The sequence below is a fragment of the Dermacentor andersoni genome, chromosome 10 (genome assembly GCF_023375885.2).
Source record: "Dermacentor andersoni chromosome 10, qqDerAnde1_hic_scaffold, whole genome shotgun sequence".
In the NCBI taxonomy this organism is placed as follows: Eukaryota; Metazoa; Arthropoda; class Arachnida; order Ixodida; family Ixodidae; genus Dermacentor; species Dermacentor andersoni.
The window spans coordinates 91,933,367-91,946,395 of NC_092823.1; the positions used below are offsets into that span (position 1 = coordinate 91,933,367).

Genomic DNA, 13,029 nt, shown 5'->3' on the forward strand with positions numbered 1-13,029 from the left:
GAGATTCAATGGGGCCTGGCCAATGCACTCAAAATTGATAAACGGATGAAGAGGGTGGTGCCGGCGTCTACGATTGGTCGTCTTTCCCTTACTTAGCTTGCGGTGGCTGGTCGAAAATCGTGGCGGCATGCAACGGAATCTCAAGAATGACGCTAAAACGGACCCTCAGCAAAGAAGAGTTGACAGAATGAGGGGGTAAACGTGCCGAAAGTGCTCGAGAACGTTACACGGCCACGCAAGAAGTTTTATTATACGCACATACACCCATGCTCTCCGGCAGGTGCGAGTAGCCAGCGTCTCAGCGATCGGCGACAGCCATATTCTATTCCTTTCGGAACGCGGCAGCCTGCGGCTATTCCGAAGAAAGTTCAGTTTTGTTCGGCATATTAATGCATCTTTATGGCGTACACGTCATTTTGACGCGGTGAGTTTTTGCGGTTTTGTGACGTCGCGTGACAGGCAGGTGAAGTTGGTGCAGCCCGAAAACTTTCTACCAATAGCCGAAGGCTAATGGCGAAAAGAGGTCGAATCAGAAATAACTGTTTTTCCTTTTTCTGTCAAATCATGCATAATCAGTGTGTACACATCATATCAGATGGGGAGGTATCGCGGTTTTCGTGACGTCGCGTAACAGACATGTGAAGTGGGGGTGGTCGAAAAAAGCTTTTGACCAATCGTGGAGGGCTGATAGCAGAATTGGAATAGAAAAGTTTGGAATAGTTTTACGTTATAGCGCCCCATGTTTGACACTCGGCTACAGCGGCCATATATCGATGGGGGTTAAATGCGAAAATTGTCGTGGTCTTATAATTATGGGCTCTTTTAGGACACCCCCCCACCGCATTGCTTCTTGGTGGTCAAAATTAATCCAAGGCCTTCCATTATGACATTCCTCAAGCCCACTGTGCAGTTTCGGAATACTAAACCTGACGAGTTCACTTGACAAAAACTAAAAAAAACTTTCCTGATAGTAAGGCCGCCATATTTCAGTGACATCTTGTGGTCGCAATGTAGCTTTGGGGTTATTTGATTCAGAATTCTCAGACAGCTAAACTGTGCTGAAGACCTTGTGTGATTGTTTTCGGGACTAACAGTGAGTGACTGGCCATTTATATTATAATTACCGAAATTCCAGCGTCGTCTTTGTCCTTCACGTCTTAGCTATCGGCGCTTGCACTAAATATCGTTTGCCTTAACAACTCACTGAAGTTGGTCTCCTTGTAACTACATCCAAAGCTATAGTCAAGGGAAACTGTTAATTGTGTATTGGCTTCTTATCAAGGGCCGTTTACTTTATTTTTGATGCCTTTCGAATGGTTTGCCCACGAAGCTGATTATTCACAGCTCCGTGATCGCACCAACCAAATTCAGAGAAGGTTCAGGCGCGCCCGGTATTTACAGCACCGCCGTGTAGCAGGACATCTAGCAGCTGTTATTCAGCTGTGCAGCAAACTTTATGTACTTATTCTTTGTCGCTCTACGTAAATAGAGGTGACGGGCACAAGAAACGATATTCAAAAGCATTTCTTCGAAATCGTGGTCTGTTGAGCACCACTAAAATTGCGATCGGCGTGATAGCACGTCCAAACTAGCAATATACATTCAGGACTATCGCACACAGCTCGTAAGAATTGCGAACACGGGGGTCACGTTTATGACGCAAACTAGGGATGCAAACGGGATATGTAAGCGCAATAAACTCAATATACAACAATAATAAGACCTTCATAAAGGTGGCTTAATGTTTTACTGTTTTCTGCTTATTTCTATTTGTAGATTGCGCAGTCGTCTGACACATGCCCTGAGCTTCCAGAGCTCAACGTAACAAGGAATGGATCCAATATCATCCTACACAGGGCAAAGCCCCTACCCTCTAGTCCAGCGAACGACAGCAGCTGCATCTGCTATCCAGTCCTCGACGATGAACCAGATCTTGGTATCACATGTGAAAATGCCACACTTAGCAATGTCACCTGCGATAATATGCCAGTCGATCAAGACGGAAAGATTGAGATTGAGATCGACGATGAAATTTCTTCTGGCCAGGCATCCATATGCCATATTTCCAACTGCGGAAAAAAGAACTGCAGCATTTACGATGGTGAGTGAAGCACTTTTGACAAACTGGCGCGAGAGGTATCGTTTTAGTTGTTTACTGTTGTCGTTTTATTAGGGGCCACATATATATTACGTCGAAGTGCCAAGCTGGGCGAGTGGGTAGTTTAACACCTTTGCAACCAAACAGCGAGAAGGGGTCGAGTGGCAAAGACGCAAGCCACAACGGCGCTGACTCACAATCTAACGTTCTATTACACTTCCAGTGTTATATGCATACACGCAAAGACACGTAGTGCAAGCCCGATTGTCACGCGTCCGTCTGGTGCTGTTTATTTTCTGATGCAGCAATCAATTAATTCGCATGATACGCTGAATGGCTCTCTCCTAAGCTTGGTAGTGCTTACTGCGAGAATACCCCATACCTATATGTTCAATGTCTAGTTTACAGCAGAAGCTTTACAGTGTAAAACAAAGCGCGGACCGTTTGAACTTAGTAGGCAGGTCGAGCTAAATTTTTTTTAGCTCTACCAAAACCGTCGATTAGGCGATAAATTCCTGTACAAGTAGTGGCCTATGACATATAAACTTTAATAAAGAAGCGTGAAATATTTCAAGCACAGTTGTTCTTCTTTTTTCATGCATAGACATACCTTTGTAAGTAATATATCGACTACTTGTCTTTTATTTGATGGAATGAATACATTCATTTTCGCAAGTGTGCCTTCTTGTTTGTCTAACCGGCATCGATGGTTTATGAGCTTGGATTTCTTATCATTGACATTATTCTGCGCATGGTCTGTTGCATCGTGCGAACAGTTTAAGCGGTTTGCGCCACTGTTACTGTTCAGTTCTAGCGCGCACATTGAAGGAAGAGATTGGACACCAGGGACCACAGTGCTGATTTGCACATTACATTTTATGAGCCAGGACCGCTAACGCAAAAGGTAAACAAGAATAGGCGCCCCATTTATCAGACGCGTCTCAAACCACAACGCAACCTATGGGGAAGGTCTCTGAAAAAATCACACCGTTTTATTGCTATCAGCTTCGCCTTATTTACGTAAACAGCACTGGCCTGTTTCAGGTGTCGCCATCCAACATGAGCAGTTACATTTTACAATAGCACGAAGTCTCCGATTCGGCCGAGGTTTACTCACATAGCCAACGAAGACGTCACGTTTCAAGTTTACAATGACCCATTTCCATCTGTCAATTAAAAGATAGATCCGAGCGTCAACTGTGTATTTGTCTAGTTAGTTGCAGCACGCACCCGTTACCACGGAGTTCACTCTAGTGGCAGTAAGGGAGCAGTGAGGTCACCGACGTCTTGCTTTGACCAAAATTTATTTCGATAAATTGATGCATTTGCTTTGCAGCCAGCAATGACATCGCATCTGTCCGCGACCTGAACATCACTTTTGTGAATTCGTCCATGGCGTTCGTATCCTGGAGTGTTCATCAACATTACGGTCCAGGAGTAAGCCAATTTCAAGTAACATGGTGCGCAGAAGAAACCAATTGTTCATCAGATACGACTTGCTTAGAGGATGGACACCTAACTTCAGATCAGAACGTCACGGATACGAGTGCAGTCATGGAAGAGCTGAGCCCAGCTACAAGCCTGAGGCTGCGAGTGGCGCCTCTAGGTGTTCAAGGGAACTCGTCTTTTGGTTGTATTGAAATACCCCCTGAAGGTATGATGTTGCGAAGCTTTCTCACTTGTAGAAAAGTCTTCTTTCATAATTTGTTGCTGTTGCTCACCGGGTATCCCACAACCATGTCGTAGTTTAAAAGGAATGCGAACCGTAAATATCGTCCATTTATTTTAACTTGAGAATACTTTGCTGCTTTTCAACACGATGTTCTCGAGCTTTTTCAATAACAGTGGCCATGTCGCGGCCGTTTTATTGAAGGGTTTATTTCATTTAGACAATGAAAGCAAAAGTTCCTTACTTTGGTGGCAACGAATTCTTGAAGGGGACACCCATTATTTAAAAACCAACACACCCATTATTCACACCCATTATTTAAAAAAAGCATTTTTAATATGGGAGAAAGCACTAACGCGAGCGTTCCTTGGAACGCATATCCTTACTGATACCTACTTAAAAATGTTGCCGTATACAGGAAATTGCACTTTTAGAGCACCTACCCAATTATGCTTCGATTTAACGAAGTTTTGTTGCCGCGCAATCACGTGGGCGCTTATAGATGATTGGTTCTTTAGTTAGACGTTACAATGGCCTCAAAACAATTCGTCCTGTCGGAACCAGCAGCACTATTTAGCACTATTACTATAAGCGTTGGCCAACCAGAGTTAGAAAACGCGCTCGATGGGTAGAAAAGCTAGTACAGAATAGCGCAAGCTTATAGTTAAAGGAGTGAAAAGAAACTTTGATGCGCGTGCTTGGATCATAGATGCAGGACAAGAAGAACTTCAACTTTCAAGAAGTATTCCTGCGCTAATGGTTCACAAATAACTTCATGATCATGACTTGTAAAATACTGAAAGTTGGGCGAGTTGGTAGCTATTTATTAGGATACTGCAGCGGCAACACAATAAACAAGCATACAAGGCAGATGAAACACACAAGCGTTGCCTTGTGTTACTTCGTGTCCTCGTTTGTCGTGTGCAGCGATAATGTTTTTTTTAAAGAAATTACAGCACAGGATGTCATTTCTTGTAATAAATATTGAGGAATTTTCTCCTGAAAACCGTGTTCATGCTCAGAAGGTCATAAACATGTTAAGAGATTCATTTATTTCCGCTCAATTTTTTTTCTCCAAGTATCATTGCATGATTACATTTAAAGAGGAAAAGAACCACGACTTCAGACGGGACGTGACGGCTGCGTCACATCCCGTCTGAAGTCGCGGTTCTTTTCCTCTTTAAGCATGTCGCACCAACTGCTCCAAAGTTCGCCCAATTGAACTACTACTATAATTCTATAATGCTGGGCCTCTCGAGGAGACCAAAATGCCGCACACAAGACGCCATAGCTACCTACCTATGACCCAGATAAACAAAAGAAGAGTAACTCCTAAACTACTGGAATCACACTATGCTCACGGCGCGCGCGCTCCCATCGCGTGCGCCTAAAGACCACCACTGGTTCGGGCACCACGAGCCGCCTTTCGTACAGAGCACCGCGTCCACGTCTGCTCCAGCCTACTCCGCCTGCTGACATATCGATAGGCGCCCGACACCAGTCGGTGCGAGCTAACGGAAGGCGAGACCACGCACGCAGCAAGGGAGGCCCTAGGCGTAGCTCTCCGGAAAGAACAAAGATTATTTATTAACCTGGTGTTAGGTACAACACAATGTCACAAGCACGACCATATTTGAGTCTTATTTCTATAAAATTACGCGAAACGGTCGCCGGTGGCCGCGAATGGCTCCCCTAGACAGAGACAAGAGGGAACAAAGAATCCAGTCTCTGGAACGATGGCCTATCCTTCGGCGAGCGCCTGCCATCGCGCACCCCCCAGCAGTGATGAACAGAAAAAGAAAGGAACAGGGGCGGCACGATCCGAAGGACTCCAAACATAGCAACGGCGGAAGAGTGCATGCGCCCACAGGGGCCGGAACCCCGACAAGCCGAAGTAACCACTGGCCAGCGCAGCGGGCCATTTGTCCGCCGCCGGCAGCGACGCACCCGTACGCACCTCCAGACACCTAGGCGTCGTCTCACCAGGCATCGTGTTGCGCGCGTTCCGATCAAGGCCAAAAATGTCTGCGCTGCAGTAAACAAAGGAAGTTGCGCAAGTCTATATGTAGAAAATGCGCATAGTTGTTGGCAGGTCCCATTCACAGATCGAAGTTGCCGCAAAAGTGTCTCGTTCTTGCACCAACGAGTATAAAAAGGGCTGCATGCTTTGAACCCAGACCTCTCAGACAGCACTCTACCTTATGAGTTGCTGTGTGAGTAAAAGTGCATGTGCATACACTAATTTTAAAGGTATCAATTTATCTGAAGAATAATAATGCTTAACTAATGCACTGAGTAATATTCGCACCTCTTTCAGAACCTGAACGCATCGAAAACATAACAGCTTCTCTACACGGACTGGATGGCTTACAAGTACAGTGGGCACGGCAGGCACCTTTACACATCTCGTACGATCACTACGAGGTTCGCTACTGCGTGAATAAAGATGCAATTTGTCCGGAAGACAAGGAGCGTTACCTCAACGAATGCAGCAGTGTCGTATCGGAAATCGAATTGAATCGAAGCAGCTACGACATACCTAGTTTGAAGCCGAAGAGTGTGGTGGTTGTTGGAGTGGCTTCAAAAAGACGCTATCCAAACGGAATGGTGACAAAATCGGAAGAGACTATTGACTGCTTCAAGTCGCCTGGTAAGTAATTTATACTAAAACACGTGGTTCATATAAAACCCCAAAAGGATCAAAGCCATAGATAGTGCACTCACTGAAGCAAAAAGTGAGCTGCACAGTATTTATAAAATGGTTCCTTCCCCAATAACTAAGAATTTGCTTGAATATTGGCGTGTGTCGGCTTACTTAATATAAGCCCGAATAAGCCAACAAAAGTTAGAGTAGTGTCCCCTTCAGCAAAGCTCAGTGCCGGTTGATGAAGCCACCGTCGTTTTATCAGCGTTAAAAAGAGCGCCAAACTTACACACTGCAGAATATCACCTGAAGGATATGCCCTCTTTTTGCAGCTCCTGGAATTATCAAAGGATTTAGCGCCACAGACATCACCAGCAGAAATGCTGCTGTGCTGTGGACATTCGAGCAAGATGGCTACCAGGAACTGCGTCCCGCTTCATTCAACGTGACGTGGTGTGTCGCAGCTAAGCATCAGTGCCCTTCGAATGCCTCAGCGAGCCTCGTGTGCACAGAGGACAGCCAAAGAACTGTGCGGACGAAAATTGCCACGCTCAACACGAGTGGTTTGCCTCCTTGGAGTGCGATATTAGTGACAGTGGAAGCTTTGTACACGAACGGAAGCGAGCAAGTTTCCCTTGGGGAACCGACTGCCTATTGCTTCCAGACGCTAGCAGAAGGTGAGTCCACCAGCTGAAAGATTTTGCTAGCGGTTCACATGTTGCTTTGGGCTTGATGATGTGCAAATGCTTTGTCTTTACTCCCATGCTTTTGTTATAGAAGACGAGTCCACATCGTAAATCTGTGTATAAATTCACATCTTAGTTGAAAGCTAACCCTAATTTGAACAAAAAGAAAATGGTAGGTCGATTTCAAGTCATTTTTATTATTTCCAATCCGCACAGAGAAGATACTGCATCCAAAACTCGCATTAGGCCGTAGAACAACATTTTAACACAAGGAAGCACTCTAGCATAGCAGCGTTTCAAAGTGGGTTGTCCTTGGTAATTTAATATTTAACCCTCCGACTATAGATCTGCTCATCCTAAATTAAGCCAGGTTGGGTATAGTTTGACAGGTTTTTGTTATAGTAATGTTTATAAGATCGCATGTAGAATAATTAGCACGTTCAAGCGGTAATACATGAGCATGGGGGAGGCAATTCTGTGAGAGAAGGAGCTTCCTTGATTTAGTACTTGTTATTGTGAAAGATCTCTTGCCTCCCCCCCCCCACCCCATCCCTCCACGTTTGGTTAAAGGCGAGAGGACGTTCAGCGTTGAAAGAATTGCATAACAAGAAATTCCAGCAACTACACCACGTAACCTGAAAGTTAAATTCCGTGACAGTGAATTTTATGAATCTATACTAAAGGCATGCGGCGATAGTCAAATAGTTGCTGTGAATGTTTCTTAATGTCGCGCGATGAAACCGGTGCCTCAGTCAACCTAATTAAGGGTGAGGCATTGATAATTGTTGCGAATGTGCTTCAAGAAACCTTCACATAAAAGCATTGGTAATAACTTGAGGAAAAAGTTGGAGAAAGCAACTGCATGGACGTGATATTACATCACAAAAAACCCAGTGGGTAAAACAAAGTTAGCTTATGAACTGTAAATGTGAACGCCCGTTTGAAAAAAATTACAGCCAGTAAAACCGGTAAAAACCAAAGAGCCTGTTTATTTCTGTCATGTTTAAGCGTCCAACTTACCAGGCCCTGTATATTATCTTGCCAAGCTCCCGGAAAGCCAAGAGACCTGCGTATAACCACTGTTGAATCAACGAGCGCCGTCATCGAGTGGCGGGAACCAGCAGTGAAAAACGGTCCACTGGACGGTTACATCCTCAATGTGTGCGGCGTGAATGACTCAGTGGAAAACAACTGCACAGAATCTACAAGTCTACAGGTCATGATCAACAATTCCTTGACGCCTTCGCACACGTTGAGAGGTCTCGATCCGTGGACTAAGTACACGGTTACCTTGACGGCATTCAACAGAGATTTCGATGGCTCCGAAATGATCAGCGACGGGTCCACCGAAGTGTTCCGTACGGACGCAGTGGGTGAGTGTACTTTTTATGTAGATTTCGCAATGTTAACTGCATGTACAATTTTGTTGTCATTGATAGTCGTCAGTTATGACATCACAGTGCAAATTCCTGAAAAAGTAATTTCTTTCCCACCACCAGTCCACTGTTACTCATGAAAGTAATCTTAAGTTACTGCAAATGGGGGGGGGGGGGGGTGGGGGCGTGTAAAAGGAGTACAGTGCCGATTGGAAAAGTGTGCTGTTGTTTATTTCCAAAGTTTTCCAGCAATAACGGCATTTCTGCGAAGCTAACCACAATGGTTTCACTGCTCCAATTACGTTGGAGCTTCCAACATGCTTTCCATGGGATGAGAATCAGAAATTATTCAGTGGTTACAGTAAGGCTCCTGGTATTTAGTACACTGAAAGAAATTCTGGCATAGCGCTAAAAATTTACGTAAACGAAATTATCTTTCGCCTATTTTATGTTTTGTGATAGCTGCTTCGAAATAGAGATTACGCGTTCCTTTAGTGGCTGGCGTTAGCGCCAAAAATATTTCCGTTTAAGAAACTCGGAGAAAGTCAAGGCCATGACATCATAGGCGGCTATTAGTCGGTGACAAATATGAGATAGCGCAACGTAGACGCGTTAAAAAACAATTGAAGGCCAGCATTCTTTTTTTCTTCAGCTTGCACTCTTAGACAAAAGAACACCCTTTGGGCTGTATGTCTGCCACACAACAATAATCGTCATCTGCCTTGCTTGCGTTTGCTTTCTTCAACACGCCGCGCCCGCTACTTTCCTGACGGGAATGCTATGTCAAGCTGATAACGCGCATGCCGTTCGTTACGGGGAACTACCGGACTCGCCGCGTTAAAGAAGGGAAATGCGGACGAGACAGATGGCGATTGTTGTTGTGTGGCAAAAGGGTGTCATTTTACTTAAGAGTGTGGCGTCGGAAATTGACGCTCTATAAGCTATTTCTTATTATGGAAGGAAACGATGCCTGCTTATCAGTTCGGGCGTTCCATCTCCTGTGATACTAAAGTAGCAAGAAGCCACGGAAATAGCAAACGATCTCTTTAACGAGACATGCTACAACATTTAAAGAAATGTGAAAAAGAAATTGCTTACTTTAGGCTTACTTCAAAAATCTAAACATAAATTCACAATTTTGTCACCTATCTTCGCTTTTTACAGTATTAAGCATGTTGTTAGCATGACAAGCAGAATCAGCACGTTGTTTTTATCTGAACACTCACCGTGAATGCAGCACGGACGGCGTAAGCCATCGACCTAGTTCTGACGGATAGAACAGATGATAGCAGTTCCGTAATATCGAGAATGCCCATATTGCTGCCAAGAACGATGCACATGTAACTGTGAGGTAATATATGCCCAACTACAGCAATCACGTTACCAAAGGCACTAATATATATGCGAGACTCTGCGGAATACATTACTCCAGACGAGACGCTAGGTGAGACTGTTGCAGGGACCGTTTGCGTAATGTTTTACCATCTGTATTTTCTCTAGTGTTTCCTTTCACGTGGAAATTAAATTCTATTGCAGTACTAACTGGGCTAAGCACGTCATCACTCTGGCCTGTCCTGTAGTGTAGCAGACTTCTGATTTCTTTATAAGAAAGTAGCAACGAAAAGCTCCTGAAATTCCGTTCAACTTTCAGCACGTTACGGACTGTATACACGTAGCGGCCCTTTAGAGCGGAGTTCACAGGGTCATTTTAAGAGTATCCAATTATCCTGAAATCCACTGCTTTTTCATAAAGTGCTTGTATCGTGCACATATTAACATCCACTCCTAGGGCATTTTTTTTTTTGGTAAAGTGGCTCTCTGAAGGCTAGACAGTTAGAATGTTTGGTATTCGACAGTTTTAGTTACACGTACGCTGAGACTTCGCGCACGCAAACGTGATAGCTCTACATACCATACGCGCACTGCACCTGAAACGCTTTTAGCTACACGTACGCGACGCACGCTGAAAGCGACCATGTATCGCCATCTATCACCAGGTATAAACACTGCTGTAACCATTGACATTCAAGACAAATCAAATCCAAGCCAGTCGAGTTGGATTGGCGCGCAAAACACGTAAAATGTGTTCTTGTGCCGATCGGTGCTTCGCAATGCCTAGAAGTGCTATACCACATGTTGTCCTCGAAGGGGTTACACTCCCTTACGTCTCGCAACAAATCCAAGTCGTTTTTAGACAAACGCAGGCGCGGAGCTGCGTGTCAGTGTGTTTGGCTACCATCTTGCAATGATGCTCTCGCTTCTTTGAAGTCTCGCGAGACCGCCGAGCGGAGCACTCTACGTGCGCAAGGAACGCACGCAAACTATTGAGTCTCACGTACGTCCGTGAGACTCCCGCAAACCGTTTGCGTTCTGCGCAGGCGCACTTGTCACACGTAAGAGCTCTACGTACGCAAAGCCTTTATGTACGTGAAACTAAAACTGTCTATTACTGCCTTTGTTCTTTCGTATTGCATGAAAACATTCACTTTCCAATCTAAAAGCGTTTCAACTGATCATCATAAAGATGCATTACCATGCATTCTCCAAATACATGATCTCACCTTTAAAGATATAATTTACAGACAACTGAAAAACTAAGCAAAATCTCATGGGAACCAGTTCATCAAGGCTCTTATTAGAACTAATGAACGGTTACAGGGTATCGGCTTTATAGGACTGATTCCCATTTATATCATCATGCTTTTCCAGATCAGTGGATAATAATGGTCGGAAATAACCGCAATTTACACACCCTTCAGAAAAAGAAATCAGTAGCCTACACGCTATACCTCCTATAGCACCTACAGGTACTATAGGGGGTATACTATGGGGGGTACAGTACCCTTCACAGCTGCCACCAGTGGTTTGTTCAGCTTCAAGAATGAATTGGAGTAAGAGCACACACAACCAGACGGATGTGTTCATTGCTTACCGCCACCAATTGCTAGCATTCCGGTTTCAGAAAAAAATTCGGAGTGTAATTAGGAACAAATGGTTTCTCAAGCTTTGTATCAGCAGTGCTTTTGTTAGATATACCCATAGAATTAGAAATAGACAGAGAAACAATGTCTTATGCGAAATGCTGAAACGTTGGCTAGACTTCGCTGAAGTGAAAAGACAAATAAGTTATAAAAATTATTATTCATACCAGAAAAAAAAAGCATATAACGTATGCAACAAAACGTCATGCATTAGTTTCGTTAATTCCACTGGGTCATTCAAGTTCTGCACCACACTGTCCATGACATAAGCAACATCGCTGTTCTGAGAGAGAGAGAGAAGTTTAATGATACGAAATGCTGAGAGGTCGGCCTGAGGTATATTCCTCTAGCCAGTTACTCGGCATTGGGGGAAGGGGAAGAGGGAAAGAAAGAGGGAAGAGGTGCATGATGGGTGACGATGACGATAGAAGGAAGATGTAGAACATATCGCAAGCAATTTGGCATGCTCAAAGTCTGCAATCCAAGCCCGTAGTTTTTAAAAAGTTCAGTAATGCCTGAATGGCCTTGAAACTCGATTGAGCATCTGGCCAAGGGCCTAAAATAACGTCCTCCGACAACGGTGCGCTGTCGAGACGCGTAAGGTCGTTGTCCAACCGTTCACGCTCTTCCACGTACTTAGGGCAGTCACAAAGCACATGACCTATAGTCTCAGTCACACTGCACACCTCACAGTGTGGAGACTCGGTGCGTCGCATGAGGTGCACGTATCCGCGCGTAAACGCTACCCCCAGCCTTAGTCTGTGCAGAAGACTGGCTCGCGGCCATGCTGGTCCCGCCATAAGCCCAAAATAGCACCTTCCTATAGTGTTTGCCAGCGCTTGTCCACAACGTCGTCGGCATCGGCCAATCTCGCCCGTAGACAGGGAGCCGCAAAACGCACCCGGCCGAGTTTCAGCACAAGGCTGTATTCCCATCTCCTACTGTGTACACTGTCAAGGAGATGTGCTTAGTGTCTAGTGAAGCAGACTACCATGCGAATTCAATGAGCTATGGCAGCTTGGTAGAGTTTTACCGCTAAATCGAAAAGTCACGACAGGTCTTTATAGACGCTTCTGACAGCGGTGTGGTTGAACTGAATGAGCTATTGTGCCGTCTGTCATGCGCAAGAAAGACAAATAGTTGTTGGATACGATATATGCTGCACTTTGTCACCTTTGGTGATTCTAGCTGCTGGGTAAGCCGATATTTGGGTCTGTGTAAGTCACAGCAATGTCTTTAAGTGACCATCTTTCCAACATCTAGGGACGAGGTATCATGTGGAACACGTCTCAATACATTATAAATGGCGTGAAATGCTGTTTTATTGTGAGAATTTACCGTAGATTCGCGTTGGAGTCTACAAAGAGATAAAACATACAGCCTCCAGTATGTAGTTTAGTATCATGTTGACCTACGGTCCAGTTTGAATTCTCGAATTGCCCCTAATGAGGAGACACGTGAATTGGCCCAATCTTCTTTTTACACAAGCGAAGTTAGAACCATCGCAATGTGCAGAAAATTGGGAATACGTGAGCTGCATGAGGCTGACTACGGAGACAGATGATTTCGTTGGAA

The 13,029-nt window shown here is 44.7% G+C and overlaps 1 protein-coding gene across 1 annotated transcript in view; it reads left to right on the top strand.

Moving 5' to 3' along the window:
- The window catches only part of LOC126544329 (receptor-type tyrosine-protein phosphatase H-like), a 123,020-nt gene that overhangs the window by 11,802 nt on the left and 98,189 nt on the right, over window positions 1-13,029 (top strand). Inside the window, exons 2-6 of the mRNA XM_050191613.3 lie at window positions 1,777-2,101; window positions 3,435-3,752; window positions 6,085-6,417; window positions 6,744-7,088; window positions 8,144-8,470. Coding sequence (XP_050047570.1) covers window positions 1,777-2,101; window positions 3,435-3,752; window positions 6,085-6,417; window positions 6,744-7,088; window positions 8,144-8,470 — 1,648 coding nt within the window. The remainder of the gene's footprint in view (window positions 1-1,776; window positions 2,102-3,434; window positions 3,753-6,084; window positions 6,418-6,743; window positions 7,089-8,143; window positions 8,471-13,029) is intronic.